The sequence below is a fragment of the Notamacropus eugenii genome, chromosome 1 (assembly GCF_028372415.1).
Source record: "Notamacropus eugenii isolate mMacEug1 chromosome 1, mMacEug1.pri_v2, whole genome shotgun sequence".
NCBI lineage: Eukaryota > Metazoa > Chordata > Mammalia > Diprotodontia > Macropodidae > Notamacropus > Notamacropus eugenii.
In genome coordinates, this window is record NC_092872.1 from 152692818 (window position 1) to 152715948 (window position 23131).

A 23131-nucleotide genomic window follows, 5' to 3' on the forward strand; every position below is an offset into this window, starting at 1 on the left:
AGAACTAAAATACATATTGAATTAATAGGAGTGAGGAAAATCCTAGGATGGAGGAATGACATAATCTGTGAGGACAAAGAATAATGAGCTTCCTAAATATAGCAAAGAAGATTCATATTTAGGAGTAAGTAGAGATCTGGATAGGTACTGTTAATCCGTTACCAGATTAACAGTACTTTAATCCCAAAGTATATTTTTATTGGTGGAAATTTCAGGTACTGTGGTAGACCTGAAGGATGTTGGGATAGTCGTTATATATATGTACTAATAGGTACTGTGGTATAACCTTTGAGTTCCTTGATGTTTAATACCTTTTGAATTAACTATAGATGAAGGCTATATGCTTTTAAGAAAAGATTTAGAACAATTTACACAATTAAAAAATGTCATCTTCAACAATCAGCTCTTTCCTTGCCTGTTATTACCATCCTTATCACTTGGTTCATATAATGGTAGTATCATAGGATTATAGCTTTAGAGCTGGAAGAGAATTAGCCCTCTTAATTTTATAGATGAGAAAACTAAGGTCCAGAGGTTAATCGACTTGCCCAAGGTCTCCTTGGCAGTCAGCGGAACAGTCAGGACTCAAATAAAAATCCAGTGCCCTTGAGACTACACTGCAGGATGGGGGAGACTTTTGGCTCTGTTTCAAGTTACTCTACAAATGAGTTGCTTACTTTGGAGATGAACAGGGCCAGTTCTTCCTGGGCCCATCCTAAGCAATAGAGTCAATCCAATGCAAAATTGTGAAGTCAACAAAATTGGTATTTGTTACCTTAATCCCCACCTTTTTTTCCTATTCTCTCTTGTAGTGATATGTCCTTTCTCTATCAACTCAGTGACTTGTAGGTCCCTCTTGTTCTTTCCTCAAATAAAATTTAAAATGTATATTCTCCCCATCCTCTTGAATAAAATCTGCTCTCAGGGAAGGCCCTATCAAGTCACATCACACCATGATCTAAAAGTCAATGTTACCCGTCCTGGGGTGTGTCAGCTATGCTTTTGTGTCTGACCTTTGTTCTTAAAGAGGACCATGACATCAGGGAGTGATGATGTGACTTGCAGTTGATTTTGATGTGAGGGACGTTGGGCTTTCTTCGTCAAATGGAAGGCTGCCCAGCAGGATAAAGAATACTCATCAGTTTTCTGAGTCAAAAAGCACTTGGTCTGAAGCCACACCCTTATCCCCTTAGTGATGCCAGTACAGTCACCAGCTCACCGTGAGTTCATTCACTTCTAGGTAGAAAAGGCCCAGAGAGATCTAGTCCAACCCCGTCATTTCAGTGAAATTCCTCTATAATCCTATGGTAGTGTTACAGATCATCGGGTCACGGAGCTAGCGCTGAAGAGGACCTCACAAGCCAAGGTTTGATTCCCCCTCACTTTATCTGAGGAAAATGACGTTAAATGGCTCCCTTAGGGTGGCATGGCTAAGCCCCAGAGGCAGAATTCAAACCATGTCCTCTGACTCCGGAGAAGACAGCACTCTTTCCACTGTACCTAGACTATCCCACCTCCACTGTCCTTGCACTACACTTGTTTACGTTGTAGCCTCTTAATAGAATGTAAGCTCTTGAAGGCGGCCCTTGTATGCAGTAGGGTTTTAATAAATGTTTACTGAATTGAATTGAATCACTGCGTAAAGTCAATCCTTCAAACTTATTCCAAAGAACTTCCCAGGAGAGGTAGAAGATCGAAAACTAGGGAACAATTAAGTGAGAAAAAAAGTTTTAAAAAAAATATATATATATGTATTTTTACAAACATTTATTATTTTTCTTCAGCGTCTCTCCCTCGGTAGAAAAACATCAAAGACGCTCACAATAAGTCCTCACAGTCCACGTTGGCTACGGCTCCGTCAGGAGTGGGCAGCGTGGCCTCGGGGCTCCAGGAGGTCGCCGTCAATGCTCTCATTCGCTCCGGGGGGATGTCACCCTCGCTTCAGCTTTCAGCGTGGAAGGAGCCGCTCTCACCTGTCCTCTCCGCACTTACCCCTCGGCCTCACAGCGCCATCCCCGGGTCAAGGCAAGCGCAGTTTAGGACACTTTGAGCCGCGCCGACGTCTGTTCGTCATTCGGCCTTTTTTTCCCAACGGGGTGGATGGGAGCTAGAACCTCGGAGCTGTTTTAATTTGCACGTTTCTGCCGGCACTTTGTCTTCCGTATAGATACTGGTATCTCCACCACCTAGTCATAGCCTTTGACCACCTTATCTATCCGGAAGCAGCCTTTCCTTTCCACGCCTCCCAACGTCCAGGCGTCCGGGTTTGTTTGCACATGCGCCCGGAGGGCGTGGGGGAGGGGCAAAGGCGCGGCTCGTCTCCAGCCACTGAGGAGCCAACTCCTGGCCCCGCCTCACTCCCCGGCCGTCTCTCGGACACATCCCATTCGAGGACTCCTCATCCGCGTTGATGTGTGACGTAAGCACCCGGAAGTGAAAGCACGCCGACAAAATGGTGGCCGTGGCAGCTGCGACTGCGGCGTTGGGCGGACTGAGCCGCGCCCTGCTCTTCCTCTCGCAGCTTTACATCCTAACGGACGGCGGTGAGTCGAGGGCTAGCCCTCACGGGAGATGCGGAAGTCAGGCCTGGATGGTGGGGGCGGGAGCCGTTGAGGACGGCGAGTGTGTGTGCGGGGGAGGCGGACGGGGCAGTTGGTGCCGCTGCCTCCGGAGGAGGAGGGAAGCGCTCTCCGCCCCGCCCCCTCGCCTCTCTTCGCCCCGCCCCTCGCCTCTCCTCGCCCCGCCCCTCGCCTCTCCTCGCCCCGCCCCTGGGTGACGTCACCCTCCCGTAGCTCACGCGCCCCCTACTCCCTGGACCTTTCCCCGTCTATTGAAGGAGCCCCGGAAGCTGCGTTCAGCGCGCCGGCGGGGCCCCTCCTCCTCTTCTCCATCCGCCCTCCCTCTCCAGACGACGCAGATTGAGAGGGCCAACCATTCACGAATAACTGATCTAAGGGTCCCGCGAACCATTACCAGCCCCGCCGGTTACAGTTGAAGCCAGAGTGTTGTAAATATCTGGCTAAATTTTCATTAAACATTCTGGCCCAGGCCAAGAGGAATCCGAGCCCGACCGGCCGTTAGTCCCCGCTTAGGCATCGCCCACAGTGTGTTTAGTGCTGCTGGGGATAGAGAGGCAGGACTGCCCGTGCTAACTATGCGCGAACATGCCGTACGTGATAGAGTGAGGTAACCTGTGGGGAGAGGACCTTCCCGGCAGGTGGGGCAGCCCCTGCAAACGCATGGAGGCGGGAGATGAGGGTGAGACCAGCGTCCCAGCGTCGTAGAGTAGGTGGAGGGGAGCGAGGTCTCAGAAGACGGGAAGGCATGAAGGGGTCAGGTCGTTAGAGACACGCTGGACACTACGGAGGTGTCAAGGAAGGTTTCTGACAGCGGGGTTCGGAGGAATTGGAGGCTCTGGCCAAAGCTGCCCCCACCCCCTTCAGGAGGAGGGAGCCTGAGTACAGAAGTGCCATGAGCTGCGCAGATCCTCCCACAGGGGGTGGGTAGGTCACCATCTCCATGCCCACTGGGTGACCCCCCCTTGTATGACCCTCCCTCCCAAACATGCTCCAGCATAGGACCCATGATCAGAAATGGAGGGGTCAGTGTATGCCCCGCGGCTCTGCTTGTGTCCATGAGGTTCATGAAGCCAGCGCGGTGAAGGAAAGCCTTCTCTAGCTAACCCTAGGCGGTTTTTCTTGGCTGCTTCCGGCTGGATTTGGTTCCTTTATCAAAAACTTTGTAATTTTCTGAAGGCCACCGTCTGTCTTTTGATTGGCTGAGTCCACCTGCAGCCTCCTGGCCTTCTTATTATCAATTAACAGTAACTTACTGTGGAAACTTAACTGTTGCTGTCTCTCACACAGGTTATAAAGGGTTTTTAAAAAGCCAAATAGGATTTTTACATTTGTTCCTGGAGGTTGTAGGGAACCACTGTAGTTGAACGGTTATGACCCCTGCTTTCAGGGAATGGCCCGGAGTAGGCAGGAGGCTCAAGGCAGGGAGATCAACTAGAAAGGCTAGTATTGCAATAGTTCAAGTGGAAGATGAGTAGGGCCTGCAGCAGCCAGGAGGCAGGGGGTCTATTGGAAAGATGTTACAAAGGTAAAATTGACAGGACTTAGCACCATGTTGGATATGTAGGGGGAGAGCCTATGAAGAGTCAACAAAAACCCAAAGACAGAGTATGGTGATGCCTTTCAACAATAATAAGAAAGTTAGGAAGGGGCACTATATGATAAACTGGTAAGACAAGGGTGTACAGTACAAAAATATTAGCTGTAGAGTCAGAGAAATTGGGTTTAGAGTCTGTCTCGTGTTAATTACTTGTGAGTCCTTGTGCAAAAATTATTTAAACTCCTTGGGCTTCAGTTTCCTCCTTTGTAAAATGGGGAGCTTTGAATAAATGGTCTCAGAGATCCTTCCAACTCTTGATCTGTGATTCCAAAACTGAATTCTAAAACAGTCAGTTGTAAGTACTGTAGCAATTAAGTTTTATAATAAGTCTGGAGTCGAGGAAAAATTGACCAGCAGAGCAATAATTTATTCGTAGTCATCCAGGAAAGAAGGTGCCAGACTTGGTGGGCAAAAAATGTCAAGATTTGTTTGTCAAATGTACTGCTTTATTGGAGGCTAACTCGTTGATGGAGGATGGAACTATTTATTAAGGGTGTCTGCTCCTTTGACTCTGCAGAACAATCTAATGTTATTAATTTGATTTTCAAAGTAGCCTTTCCTGTTGGGGAAAGAATGAACTACTGAAATTCAGACCACTATCCAATTATTCTTATTATAAATTGGCACTCTTGTTTATTATTTGGTCTTGTGTGGTTAGTATGAAAGTCTGATCACTTCTGATGCTTCTCATGGACTGCAGAGTTTTCTACCAGATCTTTGGCTTTGACTCTTAGAAAGTTCTTCTGTCTTCTGAAGTCCAGACTAAAAAGCCAGTCAGCCTCTTTTGTTTATACTCTTTGTAACACTTATTATGGTTTTCACATGTAATACAGTTCTACAAAGATATAGTAAATGCAAAAGATAGAAGTGTTGGAAGCATTATCTCTCCTTAGATGTTTAATTAATAACATAGCATTCTACCCAAGATGAACACCAAGATGATAGGATTATGATTCAGAGTTGGAAGAGATCTAACAGCTCATCTAGTCTAACCTCCTAATTTTACAGATGAGGAATATGAAGCCTGACCAAGGTCACTCAGGCAGTAGGTAGCAGAGTCAACATTCAGACCCAGATCATCTGACATCAAACCCAAGGGGATCTCTTTCCGTTGTAGCATGATGATTTTCAGTAATATGGTGACGACTCTTGTCACCAAGACTCTGGGCAAAATGATAAAGAAGGTAAAGATTATATTTAATGTCTTCCCACCTCCCATTTCTGTGTTTCTCAATGCTTTTTTGTGTCCTTTTTCAAATTAGTGAGTAAAAGTTTTAATAAGGCTATTTTATTCTATTAACATATTTTGTGTTTAAATAGTTTTTAATGAAGTAGGTTGTCATCTTTATCTCAAGTCCTTATCCCCCAGTTTTCCATAGACTTAATATTCTTGTTATATGATTTTTTTTTTACTGTATTAGAAAAATTTACTTTCTTCCTCTATTTTCAGTGCAGTATCTAGTTGCTTCTCTGTTTTGTTTTTACTGCTGAGAATTAAGACCATTTTGCCTAGTTTAGGGCATTGCTAATTTTTCTTTTATTCTGAATAATTTTGTAAGAGAATAATCTTTTCTTTCACCTCACAGAAAGTACAGAAACTCCAGCTTATGTGATGAAGTGTCCAAGCAATGGTTTGTGTAGCAAGCTTCCTGCAGACTGCATAGAATGCAAGACAAATTACTCTTGTGTGTATGGAAAACCTGTCACTTTTGACTGCACTGTCAAACCTCATGTTACTTGTGTTGTAAGTATGGAAACATTCATCATAATGTATGTCAAAAAAAACCCAAAATACAAACCCAAACTCATGTTAGATATAATTCAGTCTTGATGTTTCGGAACAAAAAATCTAAAAAAACCCCAAGTACTATGTATTTTGCAGGTAGTACTTTATGAAAAAAGTATTAGCAGGTTGAAACCACTGAAATTAAACAGAAACTTTTGTTTTCATTCAAGTCATTTAGTATTTTGTAACATGTTACTCAAGTCAGTTACTGTGAGCCTTATGGGAAGTTGAAATTCCTACCTACTGTTGCTCGTTTAAGATGGATCCCCCTCAGAAGATCCACTGAGCAATTTTTTTGAGCACTAATGACAACTTTTGCATTTTAGGGCTGGTCTGTTTATTGGGCTATAAAGCAACCTGATTAAACTTATGGAAGTCATTCAGATTTTAAAAATATGTATTTTAAAAAAAGTAAGTGAAGAATAAAACCCACAATTCTATTGGAAGCATAATAACAAATATACTGATAAAGTCTTATTTCCCATGTGGAGTTCTTACTAGCATTTTTACTGGGTCCCAAGAATATTATTTTCCTGTATTCTTATAATTTAGTAAACCAGTAAACTGTTTCTAGTGTCTCAGTTTTATTTGGTTAAGATATCCTCTTGAATGGACTGTTCACAACACTAAATAAGGGGTATGGGCATATCAAAAAATAAACTAGATTATCACTGAAGTAGAAGAGTGGGAAGAAAACATGTTAAATGATGGTACAATTGAAATCCAAGAGAGATTTTCCCATTACCATTGTGCCCTTCATCTTTCTCCTCCTGCCGTGGTGGGGTGGGTAGGGAGAGGAGGTGGGTGGGGGGGTGAGTGTGTGCTTGCATGCATGTGCACGCACACATGTCTCAGATCTCTTCGATGGTTGTGTATTCTTTTTGTTTCTCCTTTTACCACCTGGTTGCTTCAAGTCCATTCTCTTCCTCAGGCTTTCTGGACCTTCTTGCTCTTTCATTTACTTGTTTGGGGTTCCATCTCATTCCAGTTTCTTTTCCTGTTAGGCTGTCTTTCTTTTACAAACATGACTAGGAAGTTTCAAAATGTAATATAACCTAAACCAGATATTCAGATTTGAGTTTTTATCCATTGGGAGGAAAGTTGCTGTGCTTACAACAGTTGGCAATATTAATTATGGCAAAGCCCTCCTACTGACTGCTTCATGTACCTAGGCTGTCCTAGCCAGAGAGAAGACACAACTGATTATGTCATCTATTTCCGTCATGAAACTGTATACTGGCTGCTCTCTTTAATCCAGGAATCAAAAAAAAAGTTCAGGAGTAGCAGAAAAAGGCAAGAATTTGAGGGGTGTCTTTGTCAAATTCCACAAAGAAAAATATGAGATTTAATAAGGGAAGCAGTGTGGTATAACAAGTCATTGTTTAATTAGTTAGTAAAATGCAAGTGGATTTTTATGAAGCATCTGTGATGTGTAGTGTCCTTGTTCTCCAAATTCCTTCCAACTCTAAAGTCCTCTGATTCTGTGTTTTTGAAACCTTGTACTGTATGGCAATGTAAACTCTTCTCGACACATTAACAGGTTGTTACTGTTTTATCAATGCTGTCTTTTGATGTATAGGATCAGAACTTCACAAAGCAACATAATTTTACAATCAATATGACCTGCAGCTTTTGCTGGCAACTTCCAGAAACAGATTATGAGTGTTCCAATGCTACAAACTGTATGACTGTCTCCTGTCCCCGACAGCGTTATAGTGCCAATTGTACAGTTCATGATCATATTCATTGCTTGGGTAAGTTATATTTTAAGCAGGTAATTTTGGGTGCTGCTAAACAAAAAAAAAAATTCAAATACTTTTTATATAGAATTTTAATTTGGATTGTACTGTCCCTTTATAGTAACTGTTTACTAGCCTCATGCTTATGGCTTTTGATAACAAAGGATCTGATTTGATAATGAACTAAATAAATAGATTCTGAAAATGAGCTGCTGCATCATTAAAAGTGTTCCACATTATGGAGGTAGCTTTTTGTATATCTAGTTTTTCAGGTACATTCAATTTTTATGAGGTTGAATTGTTAGTGTTCTATTTGTTTATTTTCTTTGTATCTGACAAGATGTTAAAAGTAGACTGGGTAAAGAATTTCATGGAATCTTTTTATTTCACGGAGTGGAAAATCTATTTTTACTAAAAAAAAGTAGCATTGACTTGTAGATCTACAGATCATAGTACCCATTAATCACCATTAACTCTTATGCCATAGTATTACTAACTGTTATACCCATTTTCATTGTATTGTGTTCCTTTTTTAAGGTAAACGTACCTTTCCCAAAATGCTGTACTGTAACTGGACTGGAGGTTACAAATGGTCTACTGCCCTGGCACTAAGGTAAAGAGTTACTGAAGGTTTTAACTTGAATTTTTAAAAAAGATGAGCAGTGGATCCCTTTGGCATACAGTGTAATCCAGTGAACATACTAAGCTAAATCAAAGTACTCATTGATTGACATTTTGCCATGTGCCAGATAATTTAGTTGACTAGATTGATGCCTTACTAAGAGGGACTTAGTGGACAGGAATCATCAACATGAATCCTCCCAAGGTGACTGTCTTAGAAATAACTTACTCAGTTGTTGATATTTGTATTCCTTTTTGGTTTAATTATATGTTAAAGTTTTAAATAATGCCAATAAAGCGTTTCACTTGATAGCATTGTTATAGGTGACAATTAGACCATGATTAAAATGGTAAAATATTATCAAGAATTTTTTTTTAAATGTAGGGTGTTTGCTTCTAATTTAATTTTAAAATTTCTCCTTGATATTCTTTAAAACAGAAAACTGAACATACTGATTGAAAGATATTCACAGAATCATAGATTTAGAGTTAGTGGAGACCGTAGAAGTCATTTATCTCAACCCTTTAATTTTACAGATGAGTGAATTGAGGCCCAAGTAGAGAAATTAACTTAATTAACTTAAAATTAACTTTGAATCAGATTCTTCCAACTGCAATATAGTACTCTTTCTTCTGCACTAGGCTTCATCCTCTGATTCCTAACAAAATTGCTTGCCCCAGGTATAGTGCTTAATATTAATAGTTTTTAAAATAGTTTCAAAACTGAGTTTTAACTGTTGAGTAGAAAAAATAAGTAACGCTTTGCTATTTTGAATTCTCTTAATAATCACTTTGTAAATGTTTTCCAGTGGAGAAATGTTTTTAAATATTAGAATTTTAACATTTTGTAGGGTCATGTAATCCATCCCTTCTTTTTGGAAATTAGGCAACTGAGATCCAGAAAAATTAAGTGACTTTCCCACGGTCTCATAACTAGTTAGTACCAGAAAGAAGACTAAAACCTTTACCTGCCACCACCAAGCTCCGTTTTAATACATTGCATTCTCTACATAGATTTTAATTTTTTGTTGTTCTGGAATTGGCATTCTGTCAGCGTTAAGTAACTTTCATTGTGCAAACTCCTTAGACTGATGCAGATCAGAAATTCTTTAACTTATTGTCAGTTGGGCCGAACTAGCACTAACCTGTGGGTAGCTGGAACTGAACAGAACTGGCTAGATACAGGAGAGTCAGGAATCAAACAGAAGTTTAATTTCAAAGTGAGGGAAATGGCTTGCAAGCAAGGAGGAAGATGAGATGCATGTGCTGGGGTCCCACCCCTAGTGGTGAGACATGTTTTAGTATGGCTGATCCTTGATTGATATACTTGTGGCTAGACAAAGACTCAAAGAGTGTAGCAACAGTAGTAAGGCATAACAGCAACAGTGAGAGCAGGTTGTCTAATGATAAAAAGTCTGTTCATAGTAGGGCTTCACGTCTGAGCCTGTTGGTGCCCAATCTCAGGGACTCTCAGTTCTACGTAAGTGGAAAGGATGTTGTTATGCTAAGCTCAGGCCACAGCTTGCTTACTGGGTCTTAGCTTTGGAAAAGTCTAGCGAGTCTACTAATAAGATCTGGACATTATAGTCATATATAGATGTTACAGAAATTGCCTAAGGACTGCGGGGGCTAAATGAGTATGTGAGAATGGACAGACTCATGAGTTAGAGGGAAACCTTGAAGCTGGCTTCTCCTGATTGACCAGCTCTCTATTCCATCCTGTGATACTCCCAATATCCTTTTAAAAATGTATTTTTCATTCTTAGAAAATGAAATGTTTTTTTCTAAAGAAGAAATCAAAAGTTGGGTTATTTAGTAATGTTTGATACTAGAGCTCTATCCTACTGCCATGTTGACTTGTTTCTACCTACTTTGTATACACATGCATATCTACACACATATATATTAAGTCTTTATACCTAGGTTTTGTTTTTTTTCCAGCTGCAGTGTTGAAAATTAATTTATAATGGAATTATTTGTTTAAAGTTCATGGTAGACATTCATTTGTTGAAACATAAATTGTTTGCAGACATGAAAGGAGTTTCTTTTACGTAGAATGAGTTATGGAATTAGTTTATAGTCAATTAGAACTTAATATTAATCAATCATTGTTTTATGTTATAGCATTACCCTTGGTGGATTTGGAGCAGATCGATTCTACCTGGGTCAGTGGCGAGAAGGTCTAGGCAAGCTGTTCAGCTTTGGCGGCCTGGGAATATGGACTTTGATAGATGTTCTACTGATTGGAGTTGGCTATGTTGGACCAGCTGATGGTTCGTTGTACATTTAAAATGATTAATGCGCTTCTGAAAGGGAGCAACGTTAGAAAAGTGCTTTAGAATGTATAAATCTGTTTTAATTGTCAAGTTGTTGCTATTTGTATGTTTTAATGTACAGTATCTGTACTTTGCCTGCCTTAATTAAGGTTAAATAAATGAGTGTCATTAAAACATGTTTATTTGGAATTTGTTTTCCTTTATCTGTAATAAATTCTTTATTTTCTATGAAAAGTATTTAAAGTTGCACAGTTAAACTAGAGGAACAAATTCTGCAGTGTTTGAACAGCATTCACTCTTTTGACTTTAGTTTTGTGTTCTATATAACTTATTCATAAAACTTGTCATTCAGAGATGTGATATTAATGTAATTTGTTTTGCAAAAAGTGTCAAAAGATTTTATTTTTTAGGTTACCAAATAAAATGATATGCCTAAACTCCAGCTGTCTATATAGATTTTGCTGTCTTCATATCTATTTACGATGCCTGCCACATAGTAAGCACTAAATAAATGTTTGTTGACCAGCTGATTTTGGCCTTTTTATTTTTAACAGTAGGCTCTGGTACTTTTTATCTTGTTTCAATTTGTATATATGCCTTTAAAGAAATGCATGAATACTGACACTTATCAGTAATATTTCAGGTTTATTTAAGAAGTATTGAGAATCTGTTTCTAGTGTCGTTTACAGTGATCCTATATGGAATGATCCCGTTCCTTTTTGTTCAGTGTTATTCAACAAATGCTCAATGTCACTTCATTTCTCCTGCACCTTCTCTGAGGACTTTTCTTTTGTTATTTTGGGTATTTATGAGTATTGCCTTAAGACAACCTGTATTTGTTGTTAACCACCCCCTTTAAGACCTAAAAACTACAAGATGCTTTCCAGTCCTTAATTGGCTTTTCCAAAGTGGTACCCTTTTAAAATGATTTATAAACTTAATTATTGATATTTTTTTTGTCTTTATATCACCTTCATTTTAAAATATATCCTTTCCTACTCAGTGAGCCATTGCTTGTAACAAAGAGAGATTGAGGAGGGAAGCAGTTGAGCAAAATTAATCAACACAGTAATAATGTTAGTCTGCCACTTATGTAAGGAGGGGAGGGTGGTACATTTTCTCAACTCTTCTGAAGTTAAGCTTGGTCATCATTATATAGCATTGTTTCTTTCATTCTATCTGTAGTTGTGTATATTTCCTGGTCTGCTTATCCCCAGCATCAGTTCATATGAGTCTTCTTATGTTCTCTGAATTCCTCATATTAATAATTTCTTGCTGTTATAGGGTAGGCCCGACCTCTGGTAGTTTAGATCCATGTTGGCATAAAAAGATCCACTGGTGGGCCATCAATTAACAGTTTAAAAAAGCTTTACTTAGCCCAAGCATAGAAAGGCTACTCAACAATGATGAAGAATTTAGCTTAGTTACCCCTCTATACCAAATGTGGAGGAAAAATTGGCAGAATTTTCCCTTGTTTGTCTAGAAAATGGATTCACCATGGTTTAATAAGTGAAACTGACCATGTCATTCCGCTGCTCAAAAAAAATTCCATTGGTGCATTTTTGCATCTAACATAAGATACAGACATTTTGGTTTGGCATTCAAAGCCCTTCACAATCTGATTCCTGTCTCCCTTTCCAGGCTTATACATTATTCTCCTTCGTGTGTTCTAAATTTCCTCAAAACCAGCCTGTTTGCTGTTCCATGTACACAATTATCCAACTTCTGTTTCGGTGTCTTGGCACCTTCCGCCTCTCTCTGCCTCTTAGAACTTCTTGCAGCTCAAGTGCCACCCATCTCCTCTACATAAAGTCTTTCCTGAACCCTTGTCTTAGATGTTTTGTATTTACTTGTGTACATGCTTTTTCCTACTTGTGTCTTTGTATCCCTGATACCTAGTATGATGACCAACAGAATAGTTACTTAATAAATCCTTGTTAATGCACTTCCACTTTAATTTGTTAAGTGCTAATATGTGAATTATATTGTGCTAAGTACTGCCAGACACTAAGATGCATAAGACATACTATACTAATCTGAAGGAATTTATAATCTAATAAGGAAATAAAATAGATGAAAAGTTATTATATTGGAAAATGAAATCATTTGGATTTGAAATCCGGACAGTTTCAAATTCCAGCTTTTTGATGTAGGTATGTGAACCTGAACAAGTGATTTCACTTCTGGGCCTCAGTTTCCTCATCTGTAAAATGAAAAGGCTGGACTAGATGTCCTCAAAGATCCCACCCAACTCTGTCTATGATTGCTTTAAAAGAAAATAGCTGCTTTAAACCCTGCAGTTCTAACTGTGATCACAAGGTGGTACTCTTGCCTTGCAATATAGTAAGAAAAGGATAACCAGCAATGTCCAATTTAAATTTGTTTTTCTTATTGGAAAATGAATTTTTTATAATTAAAATTTAATTTCAACTCCAAATTCTCTCCCTCCTCTTCCCTTACCTCATCCATTGTAATGGGAATTAAAAATCTTCCCCACCTGGGCCTTAGGTGGGGCTATTAAGGAACCTTTTCCTAAGGGGTGGGTTTGCTTGCTTGAAGACTTTTACACCTTTTGGTAATTAGGGTTTGCTTTGAAGTTTAGTTTTGGAAGAAGGTTCATGTGCAGATGAGACTATGGGCAGGTGTTTTAAGAAGTCTTCTTTCCCCACTCCTTTTGAAAACCCAGATGTTGGCGCTTCCCTCTCTGGTAATGATGTACTGCCTATGTTCAGACCGTTGGAAGCCCTGTCGGTCTTGCTTGTATTTTCTCTGTTGCTGTATGTTTGATTAAAATGATTGCTTTTCTTTTAGAAAAGCAGCTCTAAGAACCTGAACAGCAGGCCCTCCTGTGTATGCCAGGATCCTTGCTGTAACGCCCATTGAGAAGGCAAGAAAAAAACCATTACAAATATGTATAGTTATACAAAACAAATTTCCTCGTTAGCCATGTCAAAAAAAAAGAAGAAAATATGCTTCAGTTTGTACTCTTGAGTCCATCAGTTCTCTGCCTGGAAGTGGATAGCATGTTTTATCATAAATACATTAGAATTGTGGTTGGTTATTGTTTTGATCAGAGTTACTGAATCAGAGTTGATTACAATACTATGGTTATTGTATAAATTGCTCTCCTTTTTCTCACTTTACTTTGCATGGGTTCATACGATTTTTCCTAGGTTTTTCTGATCATCATTTCTTACAACACAACAGTATATTACATTCACATACATAACTTATTAAGCTGTTCCCCAACCAATGGGCATCGTCTCTGTTCCAATATTTTTTTTACCACAAAAAGAAATATAAATATTTGTGTACATGTGGGGTCCTTTTTCTCTTTCTTTGATCTCTTTGGTGTATAGCCCTAGTAACAGTATTGCTGGGTCAAAAAGTGTCTGTATAGTTTATTACATTTTGGGGCAGAGTTCCAATTGCTTTCCAGATTGATTGGATTGTTTCATAGTTCCACCAACAGTGCATTAGTGTACGTATTTTCCTATATCTCTTCCAGTTCTAATAATTGTCTCAGTGATTTGTTGGTACCTCAGAATAATGGTAATGTGCTTTTCCTTATACCTTTTCTTCTAAAGACATAGTAACCTACCTTCATAATACTGAGTATTTGGTTTCCTGCACTTTTTGTATTTTAGGATCTAAGTCTAGAACTGGATCTTGTAGGTCATGTAGTCAAATCCCTTTTTACAAATGAGGAAACTGAGGCTGAAACGTGACAATTTGCTGAGGTTCACATAAGTAGTAAGTGGCAAATATGGGATTCAAACTGTCCTGTGACTTCTAGTTCAGTGCGTTTTTTCTAGTGTACCATGATACTTCCCAGTTCATTATAAAATTTTTATATACGCCCAGTTGGAAAACTAATTTATCTCCCATAAAATAACATGTTCAGTACACATACTGCCTCCTTTGGGAAGCTTTTAAAAAAAAAATAGTTACTACTGCCCTCTCCTCAAATTATTTTGTATTTACTTATCTATTTACATATCCTCTCCCCCCAGTAGACTGTAAGTTCCATGAGGGCAGCAGTTTCTTTGTTACTGTATTTTTTTTTAAATCCTTAGCATGTCACAGTACCTTATCCACAGACAGTTTTATGTGTATGTATATGTAAATGTATATGTGCATATACATGTATATTTATGTATCGATATATACACATGCATGTATGTATATATTAAATATGTGTGTATGTACATACCCAGACCAACACCCACACCCCCCGCCCCCCACAGATTTGTTAACAAGAAGATTGATGTGATATTTGAATCTTTTGGTAAAACTTGAGAAATATGCTCCATCTCTGGTGGCTTAAAGTAAATCGGCAGAAGGCTCCCAGCTCTGCTGTTTATTTCACTAAAGAATGTCTGTGTTGGATTTTCTTAGACTACTGGGAAATCTTCTCCAGAGTTAATAGATATTTAATTCTTGAGGGAAACTGATGTCACTTGCAAAGAGGCAGTCCTGTTGCCAACCTGCAAGAGCTTTGTCCCTAACAGACCTTAAGATTTGGCTGCAACTCCTGTAGATAGAGCCAAATTTCTTGGGGAGGAGATACTCTTGACTGACAATGTAAATCACTGACCAGAGATGTTGAAAATACAAGCTATTAACCAAGGCTAATTTGGAGATGATGAGTAGACCACAATTAACCTTCTGGGGACTTCTCTATATGGCACACTTGCATCTCTGGAATAGCTAACGTAGCCGAGAGGTGGGAATATGTTCTATAAGAAAAACTAGGACCCTAGTTCAGAAAAGTGAAGGCTAAGAGGTTGGCATACTAGAAAGAATGCTGGATTTAGAGTCAAAAGACCTGGGTTTGAATTCTTTTTCTATTTTTACCTCTATATCTTTGGGCAAATCACTTCTATCTGGTCCTCAATTTCCCCAACCATAAAATGAGAGAATTAGACTAGATTATCTCTAGCTCTAAATCCTAAGGTCTTGAGTGTCAGACAATATAACTAAAATGTTTAAAATTATATATGGTGCAGATAAGGTCATTATGCACCTGTGCCCTTACACTTGAAATACATGGCTAAAGGATAGCCTCTTAGTTCAGATAAATTTGATATAAATAAGAAATGCTACTTCACAGAGAGGGGAAGAAACTTACTGCCCCCAGAGGGTAGTTAGTGGAAAGAAATTTTTTAAAAGAGTTCTAACAGATTTATGAAAATTACAGCCACAACTGGCCACTGTTTATCCTTCATTCTGGAAGAGGATCATGACATCAGGAAGGTGATGTCATCACATACAAGTGAACTGGATTTAAGTGAGGCAAGGCTGTGCAAAGTCACCAGCCTCACTTTCTCCTCCAGAACAATTTGCATCCAGTAGCAAGATATAGATCAGGACTGCTGGGATGGCCCCAGATGTAGTAGGAGACCAGGTTAGCACCCCCTTTGATAAGGATGAAAAAGGTCCTAGTGGCCTTTAAAATACATATACAGTTAAGGCATTTAATGCCACCTACTCTATGGCATTAAACTGGCTAGTGGGAAAAACCCAGACATAAGGAATCCTGAAAGTTGACAGAAAGGAAAGCAAAAATGCTCTATCAAGTTTCATCCTTTGTGTCAATAATTCTGAGACAGATGCACAAAATTTAGAACCAATATGGAAACACTTATGTTCCTATATAAGTCACAGTTTTAAGATCTACTCCTGAAGAATTAAATGCTGCATAAAGTCCAACTCCTCATAGCATAAGGACAGTGCTTGATTATCACAAATAGGACAATACCTCTGTTAACCACCAGATGGCATTTCTACAGGTTAGTTTGAGTATAGCAATGCTATTATGGTAGGAAAATCCAAATCTCTTCATGCTGCAGACAGCTAGGTATCCACAGCTTTGTGTCAAAGATTCCCACCATTATTTCTTCTCTTCATTATATTGTCTGTCTCTCTTACTAGGCACTGGTCAGCTGGTTGAGGGCAAGGAATGTATATTCATGTTTTTATATCCTACATTGTTTAACAAGGTCAATACCTTGCACAAATAAGTGGTTAATAAATATTTGTCAAATGTACAAATATATTTCATAGACACAAAACACAAATATGCAAAGCTCTAACTAGATCAAGCAACTAGGGCTTTGCCTGAGGCCACCAGCTGATAGCCTATAGCTGGCATATCCTCATCTCCACATTTGTCCTCTAGGCCTTGTGATTCTCTGCCTTCTACTGCCACCAACCCTGGGCCTTCATCGCATGAGGGTCTGATTGCTGTTAGTGTCTGTAGTGATTACTGCCCTGCTGTGATGGCTTCAGGGTCTGGGCCAATGACCAGGGGAGATGAGAGGGAGCTATATTTCTGGGGCTCAGGGATGCAGGGTCCTGCACTGTCTGTACCAGAGTCCCCAGGGAAGTGATGGTCAAATCTGCCTGGCTTACATAAGGTGCCTCCTGGCTCTTTCCTTAGGGAAGAAAAACCATGCACAGAATTTAAAGCATCTTAATAAGGTTTATTAAAAGATATTATTTGTAGCCATTAGAGATCTGAGAAAGCCTGGAAATGAGACAGGCCTATACCTAATAGCTAAATGGGAGAGGGATTTGGAGAGGTTTCCTGTAGAACATTTGATTTTAGCTGGAACTCGAAGGAAGACAGAAATGGCAAGAGGTAGAGGGGAGGAGGGAAGAACATCCAGGTATGTGAGAGAGCCAGAGAAAACGTTCCAGTTGGGAAAGACAGTGTCTTGTTCGAGGAACAGAAAGAAGGCCTGGGTCCCTGGGATTGGGGGAGCGTGTAAAGCATGAAAAAACTGTAAAGATAGGGATTGATGGACACCAAACAGTATTTTATGTTGGGAGCCGCTAGAATTTATACTAGTGATTATTCTATTTATACTGGGGAGCCACTGGAATTTATTGACTACAAGGGGGAAGAGGGCCTGGGGGAGGAAGGGGGTGTGGGTGACCAAGGTCAAATCTATGCTTTAAAAAGATCTTTTTGACAGCTGGCCAGCAGACAGACTTGTGGCAGGCAGTCTGGGCAGCAGGCGTGAGGTCAGGAATCCTTCCAGTCACCCAGGGCTCATAATCTCACCCTAAATTCTTCTCTTGGGCTTGTCCCACACATCCAACCAGCTGACAAATCTTGTAACTATTTTCTCTACCAACATTTTTCACCTGTGTCCCATTCCCTCCAGTCACAGAGGCATCACTTAATTCAAACCCTCATCACATCTTAACTGGACTATTGCAAGTTTTCTCTGTTGTCTCTGACTCACATACATTGCAATCCATTCCCCACTCAGCTGTCAAAGTGATTTTCTTAATGTATAGGACTGACTGCCACTGACTTGCTCACTAAACTGCAAGAGGTCCCTATTCCTTCTAGAATCAACATAAAGTCCTTTGTTTGGCATTCAAAGCTTTTTACAACTTGCTGTCTTCTTATCATTTCAGTCTTGTTATAGTCTACTCTCCTCCGCATACACTGCATTACAATGATACTGACCTACTTGCTATACCTAGCATGTGACATTATATCTCCCATCTCTGTGCTTTTACACATGCTGTTCCGCATACCAGGAGTGCTCTCCTTGCCAACCTCTCACTCTCTGAGTCTCTGTATTCCTTTAAGATTCAATTTGAACATCATCCTCTCAAAGACTCCTTTCTCGGTCCTTCTTAGCTTCTAAGAATCCTATCTCCTTTCTAAGATTATTTTCCTTCTACTCGATATTTGTTTTGCATGTTCTAATTTTTAAATATATATATTTTATACATTCTATATATTAGCATGTAAATTCCTTGTGGACAAAGAAGGTTCTGCTTTTTGTTTGTTTGTTTTTTAAATATCCCCTGGCACTCAACACAATGCCTGGCACATAGTGAGTGTTTAATAAACGCTTCTTGATTGATTGATGAATTCATAATAATGTAATGGCTAATCAAAAAGAGCTTTAAACTGGCAAAGAAGTTTGTGAGAGAATATAATGTTTCCTGAAGAGAAAAGTAATAATATAGGGATAGCTGACCAGAAGTAATAATGTAAGTAGAGCTGTCCAAAAATTCAGAAAGGTCCAAGGAGGAAGTGGTAATGAAGCTGTCTCAGATGTTAATACGTGAATATACAAAGTATGGGCAACAAGCAAAGAAACTGTGAATTTCAAATGTAAGTGGGCAAGTGTGACTTCATGGGTATCACTTATTTGTGGAGATCCATGACTAGACTATGGCTCTGGAATGGTAGACCTAATTCAAAAAGATTAGGATAAGTAAAAAGGGGTAATTTGGATTAGTAAATGCCCTTATGTGAGGAAAATCCAGGAACTAGAATGGGAAAACACAATGGAGAACATATGAGTGAAAATTAACAAACGCAGAAATAAAAACAATATTGTCATTGACTTATACTGCAGACCATTTGGATAACAAGAGCCAACAAATAAATTTAAGGAGCAGATCATGAACCTGCACAGACCCATGATATAGTAATGATGGGAGACCTCAATTATCCAGACTAAAGTTGCTAAAACTTCTAACAATTTCTTTGATTGCTTTAATTATAATTACAGTCTTCAAAAGGTAGAGAAAAGAATAAGCAGAGCTTCTATTTTGGACCTGATTCAGGAGGAACTGGTTACTGGGGTGAAAATGATAGGAACTTTGTGGGTTCATAGTTGCTCTGTCTTAGAATTTGTATTAGAGATGAAGAGAAAAGCCAAGAATGATCTAACCCCTACCCTAGATATTGAGAGATTAGATTCTGAGGGGCTCAGACAAAGAAGGGAAAGATTCCATGGTCTAAAATTCTATAGGAGGAGCTAACAAACCCTCAAGAATGGAATCCTAGATACAAAGAATAGCCATTCTTTTGAGGAAAAAAGAAGATTTTGTTTTAAAAGTATTTTAGCAATACTTTTTTTGTTTTTATGTCAAAGTCAAATACTTTGATCCCTCAGAAATGGACTTGTAACAAAAAAATTATTATATGGAAGTAGCTAATGAAATAATCACTTTCAAAAATATATGCATTGTCTTGCCTTTATAGCTCTGGGTCCTCTCAGCCAAGAGAAGAGAGCTATATTTCATTTTGTTTTTTCCAGGTCCGTTATTTGTTTTTTAATTGTTCTAAGTTAAGGTTCCTTTGAAAGCTCTTTTCATTTACATTGTGGTCATTCTTTATCTTTTTCTCCTGCCTCTGCTTACTTCCCTCTTCAATGTAAGTCTTATATTCATATAAGTCTTTCCACGTTTCCATGAATTCTTCATATTTGTAGTTTTTTACTGCACATTTAATTCAGCCATTCTCAAGTTGATGAGGTCACACTTTCTTTCCAGTTCTTTGTTACCACAGAAAGGTCTACTATGAATATTTCGACATATATTGGATCTTTTGTATTGTCCTCAACTTCCTTCAGTGTTTAAAAGGGTGGGATTGCTGGGTCAAAGGGCATGAACAGTTTAGTTTCTTTTCTTGCATAGTTCCAAATGTACATATCTAGAATCATCCAACCCATTCACAGCTCCATCAACAATGAACCAATGTGTTTATTGTCTACAACCCTGCTAATATTGACTATTTCTGCTTTTGGTTTGCTCTGCCAATTTTCAGACAATGGGGTAAAACCTTGGAATTATTTTAGTTGGCATATTAAAATTAATACTAGTTTGAAGCATTTTTATATAGTCATTTATAGTTGAAATTCCCCAATTTTTAAAATTGCTCATTTTCTTTCAGAACTCTGATATGAAGGGGATAACTCTTGGTCTTATATATTTTCACAGTGCCATGTATATCTTAGATATCATACTTTTATTAATAATATTTGATTTCTTCCCTGAACGCTTTCTATTATTCTCTTTGCATTGTTTTTATTTATGCAAAAACTTTTAAATTTTATGTAGTTGAAATCTCCGATTTTGTCTCCTATGATAACCTCTATACTCAGCCTTGTTTGGGTAACAGTTTATTGATAGTTGTAAAATGTACCTTCTGTTTTCCTCTGTTTTTTGATGATGTGACCTGTTAGGTTCAGTTTGCTGTTTGGTGTAAGTTATTGGCCTAAACCTAATTTTTACCTAACTACTTTCTAGTTTTCATAACACTTCTTGTTAAATAGCAAAGCTTTCCCTCAGTACTTTATATTCTTAATTTATCAAACACTAGGTGACTCTTTTCACTTGCTTCTGGTTCTTGCTCATCTAATTTGCTTCAATGATTTACTTTTATTTTTAAACTAATACTAAGTAGTTTTTATGATTGCTGCTTTATTATATAATTTTAATTCTGGCCAAATGCTATTCCCCTTTCATTTTTCTTTTTTTTCCATTATGACCCTTGAGATTCTGTACTTTTTGTTCCTCCAGAGGAATTTTATTATCTAATTTAGATGTTTAAAAGACAGAAGATGGAAGCATGTACAGGTAATGAATGATGAATTAGAAAATGAGACACAATTCTCAGAATAGTGTCCGGAGGGCTAAAAGTAGAAATGAGCTGAAGTTTGTAGGGAAAGCTAAGGACAATGGCAACAAAAAAAGTCTGTGTTATGTCTGTTATGTTATGTTATATGGAAGAAAGAGCAGGATCAAAGAAACGATAAGACAGTGGTGGGACAGTGATAACAGATAATGGAGAGACAGCAGCGTCAGTCAGCCCCATTTTGTTATTTATTACTCTGCCCTGCCCTCCCAAAGGAAAGAATGATCTTTGGCGTGGAAAGTATAGGACAAAATGGCTAATGGGGTGTTATGTTGTTGAAGATAAGTAGGATATGGTAAAAATCTTTGATGGATTCAAGTCACCAGACCCCGAGGAATGCAGTGAAAGGACTAGAAAAGGAGATCACTAAGCTACTTTTCAATAATTGTAGAAAAATTGTGGAGATTAAACCTATCACCAAATTAGAGAAGGGCAAATGTCTTCATTTGCAAAAAAAAAAAAAAAAAAAGGAAGAGAACAGATTCTGGGCACAAAAGGACTTGGCTGTGATTCTTGACAACATTAAAGCAATTAAAAAATTAAAAAAATTATTCAAGAGAGGATTAGTGACCATCCAGAAAAGAAAGCAGTAGCCACCAAGAGTCTCATAGTCTCATCAAGACCAAGTCGTAGGACACTCCTCTCATTGCCATTTTTCACATGATTCCTTGACTGATAAATTACAAAAATGTGATTGCTTACCTAGGAAAAAAAATAGATTAATTCAATTTTAGTAAAGCCCTTGATAGTATTTCATGCTCTTCTTGTTGAAAATATGGAAAGATATGAGAGTAAATGAAAGCACCATTTTGTTGTTGTTCAGCCGTTTTTAGTCACATCTGACTCTTTGTGACTCCACTTCTTGGCAGAGATCCTGGACTGATTTGCTGTTTCCTTCTCTAGGTCATTTGACAGCTGAGGAACTGAGGCAAACAGGCTTAAGTGACTGGCCCTTTATGCATGCATGCATTAACTGTATACTTGTCAAATTTGCAAATGACACAATGTTGGGAGACAGGGGAGAAGATAACACATTGGATGACCTAGAATCAGTACCTGATATGATTCTGATTACCTAGAACATTGAGATGAGTCTAACAAGATGAAATTTAACAAGGGCAAACATAAAGTGTTATACTTGGGTTAAAGTGACTTTCATAAATATAAGAAGGGTGGGGGAGATGTAAACAGGTCATCTGAAAAAGATCTGGAGTTCTTAGTAATGTACTCAACTGAATGATATAGCAATAGCAATTAAAAAATAAGTCTTAGGCTATATATTGAAGTCAGTCTGGACTGAGGGAAGTGATAAGTATGTGTACCCTACTATAGTCATCTTAGATATGGAGCGTTGTTCGGAATAAGTTATTCTTAACTAAGAAGGATATTGATAAACTTGAGGGTAACTAGTATGGTAAAGGGTACTTCAAGATCATGCCTCATGAAGACTGTTTGTAAATAGTTGGGAACACAATGGCTATCTTCAAGTATTTGAAGGGTTGACATGTGGAAGAAGAACACATCTTTTCTTTTAGGATCCAGGGGAAGATCTGTGAGCAATGAGTGAAAGTTACAAAGAAGTTATATAAGGAAATGTAAGGGAAAACTTGTAACAATTAGAGCTCTCCAAAATGGGAATGGCTTGCCTTTCAATGTAGGGATTTCTCTTTCATTGGAGGTCTTTAAGCAAAAGATAAACATTTGTTGGGTATGTTGCAGAGGGGATTCTTATCAATGAAAGGATCAGCAAGTATTTATTAAATGCATATCATGCAATACCCTGGCATTGTGCTAAGAGCTAGGGATACAAAGAATGAAATAATCCCTACTCTCTAATGGAATGTTGCACAGAGCCCGATTGTACTTGTGGTCCTTTCTAACTCTTGAGATACTGTGATTCTGTAAAGCAAAAATATGTGGCCACAACTCCATAGAAACCAAATTTCTGCCAAATTCCAAGTCATAATTTCAATTCAAGCATAGAAGCTTCCTTTTGAGCTAAATACACAGGGATCAACTTGTTTTGTGGCTTACAAAAAGAAAACAAGCCTTTTAACATCTTGTGCTTTGTGTTGAA

The 23131-nt window shown here is 38.7% G+C and overlaps 1 protein-coding gene and 1 non-coding gene across 3 annotated transcripts; both read left to right on the forward strand.

The window, feature by feature from the left end:
• The first annotated feature begins 2344 nt into the window (after positions 1-2344).
• Positions 2345-11035, forward strand: TM2D3 (TM2 domain containing 3). 2 transcript variants are annotated; one of them, XM_072616864.1, is made up of 6 exons: positions 2430-2543; positions 5185-5360; positions 5763-5920; positions 7542-7716; positions 8239-8314; positions 10447-11035. In XM_072616864.1, the coding sequence occupies exons 3-6, from the start codon at positions 5789-5791 to the stop codon at positions 10610-10612; spliced, it is 549 nt and encodes a 182-aa protein (XP_072472965.1). In that variant the 5' UTR covers positions 2430-2543; positions 5185-5360; positions 5763-5788; the 3' UTR covers positions 10613-11035. The 2 variants fall into 2 exon arrangements, with proteins under 2 accessions (XP_072472956.1, XP_072472965.1); XM_072616855.1 differs by lacking the exon at positions 5185-5360 and having other exon boundaries at positions 2345-2543.
• A 4953-nt stretch (positions 11036-15988) lies between these two features.
• LOC140521901 (U6atac minor spliceosomal RNA) lies at positions 15989-16112 on the forward strand. Its single transcript, XR_011973176.1, has one exon. It is a non-coding gene; the product is annotated as a U6atac minor spliceosomal RNA (small nuclear RNA).
• The last annotated feature ends 7019 nt before the right edge of the window (positions 16113-23131 follow it).

Bases quoted from the DNA above. Each gene is read 5' to 3' on its own strand.
- TM2D3 (XM_072616855.1), top strand. From the start codon at position 2,453: ATGGTGGCCGTGGCAGCTGCGACTGCGGCGTTGGGCGGACTGAGCCGC. The intron at 7,717-8,238 runs GTAAGTTATATT...TCCTTTTTTAAG, and splicing joins TGATCATATTCATTGCTTGG to GTAAACGTACCTTTCCCAAA. The intron at 8,315-10,446 runs GTAAAGAGTTAC...TTTATGTTATAG, and splicing joins TCTACTGCCCTGGCACTAAG to CATTACCCTTGGTGGATTTG.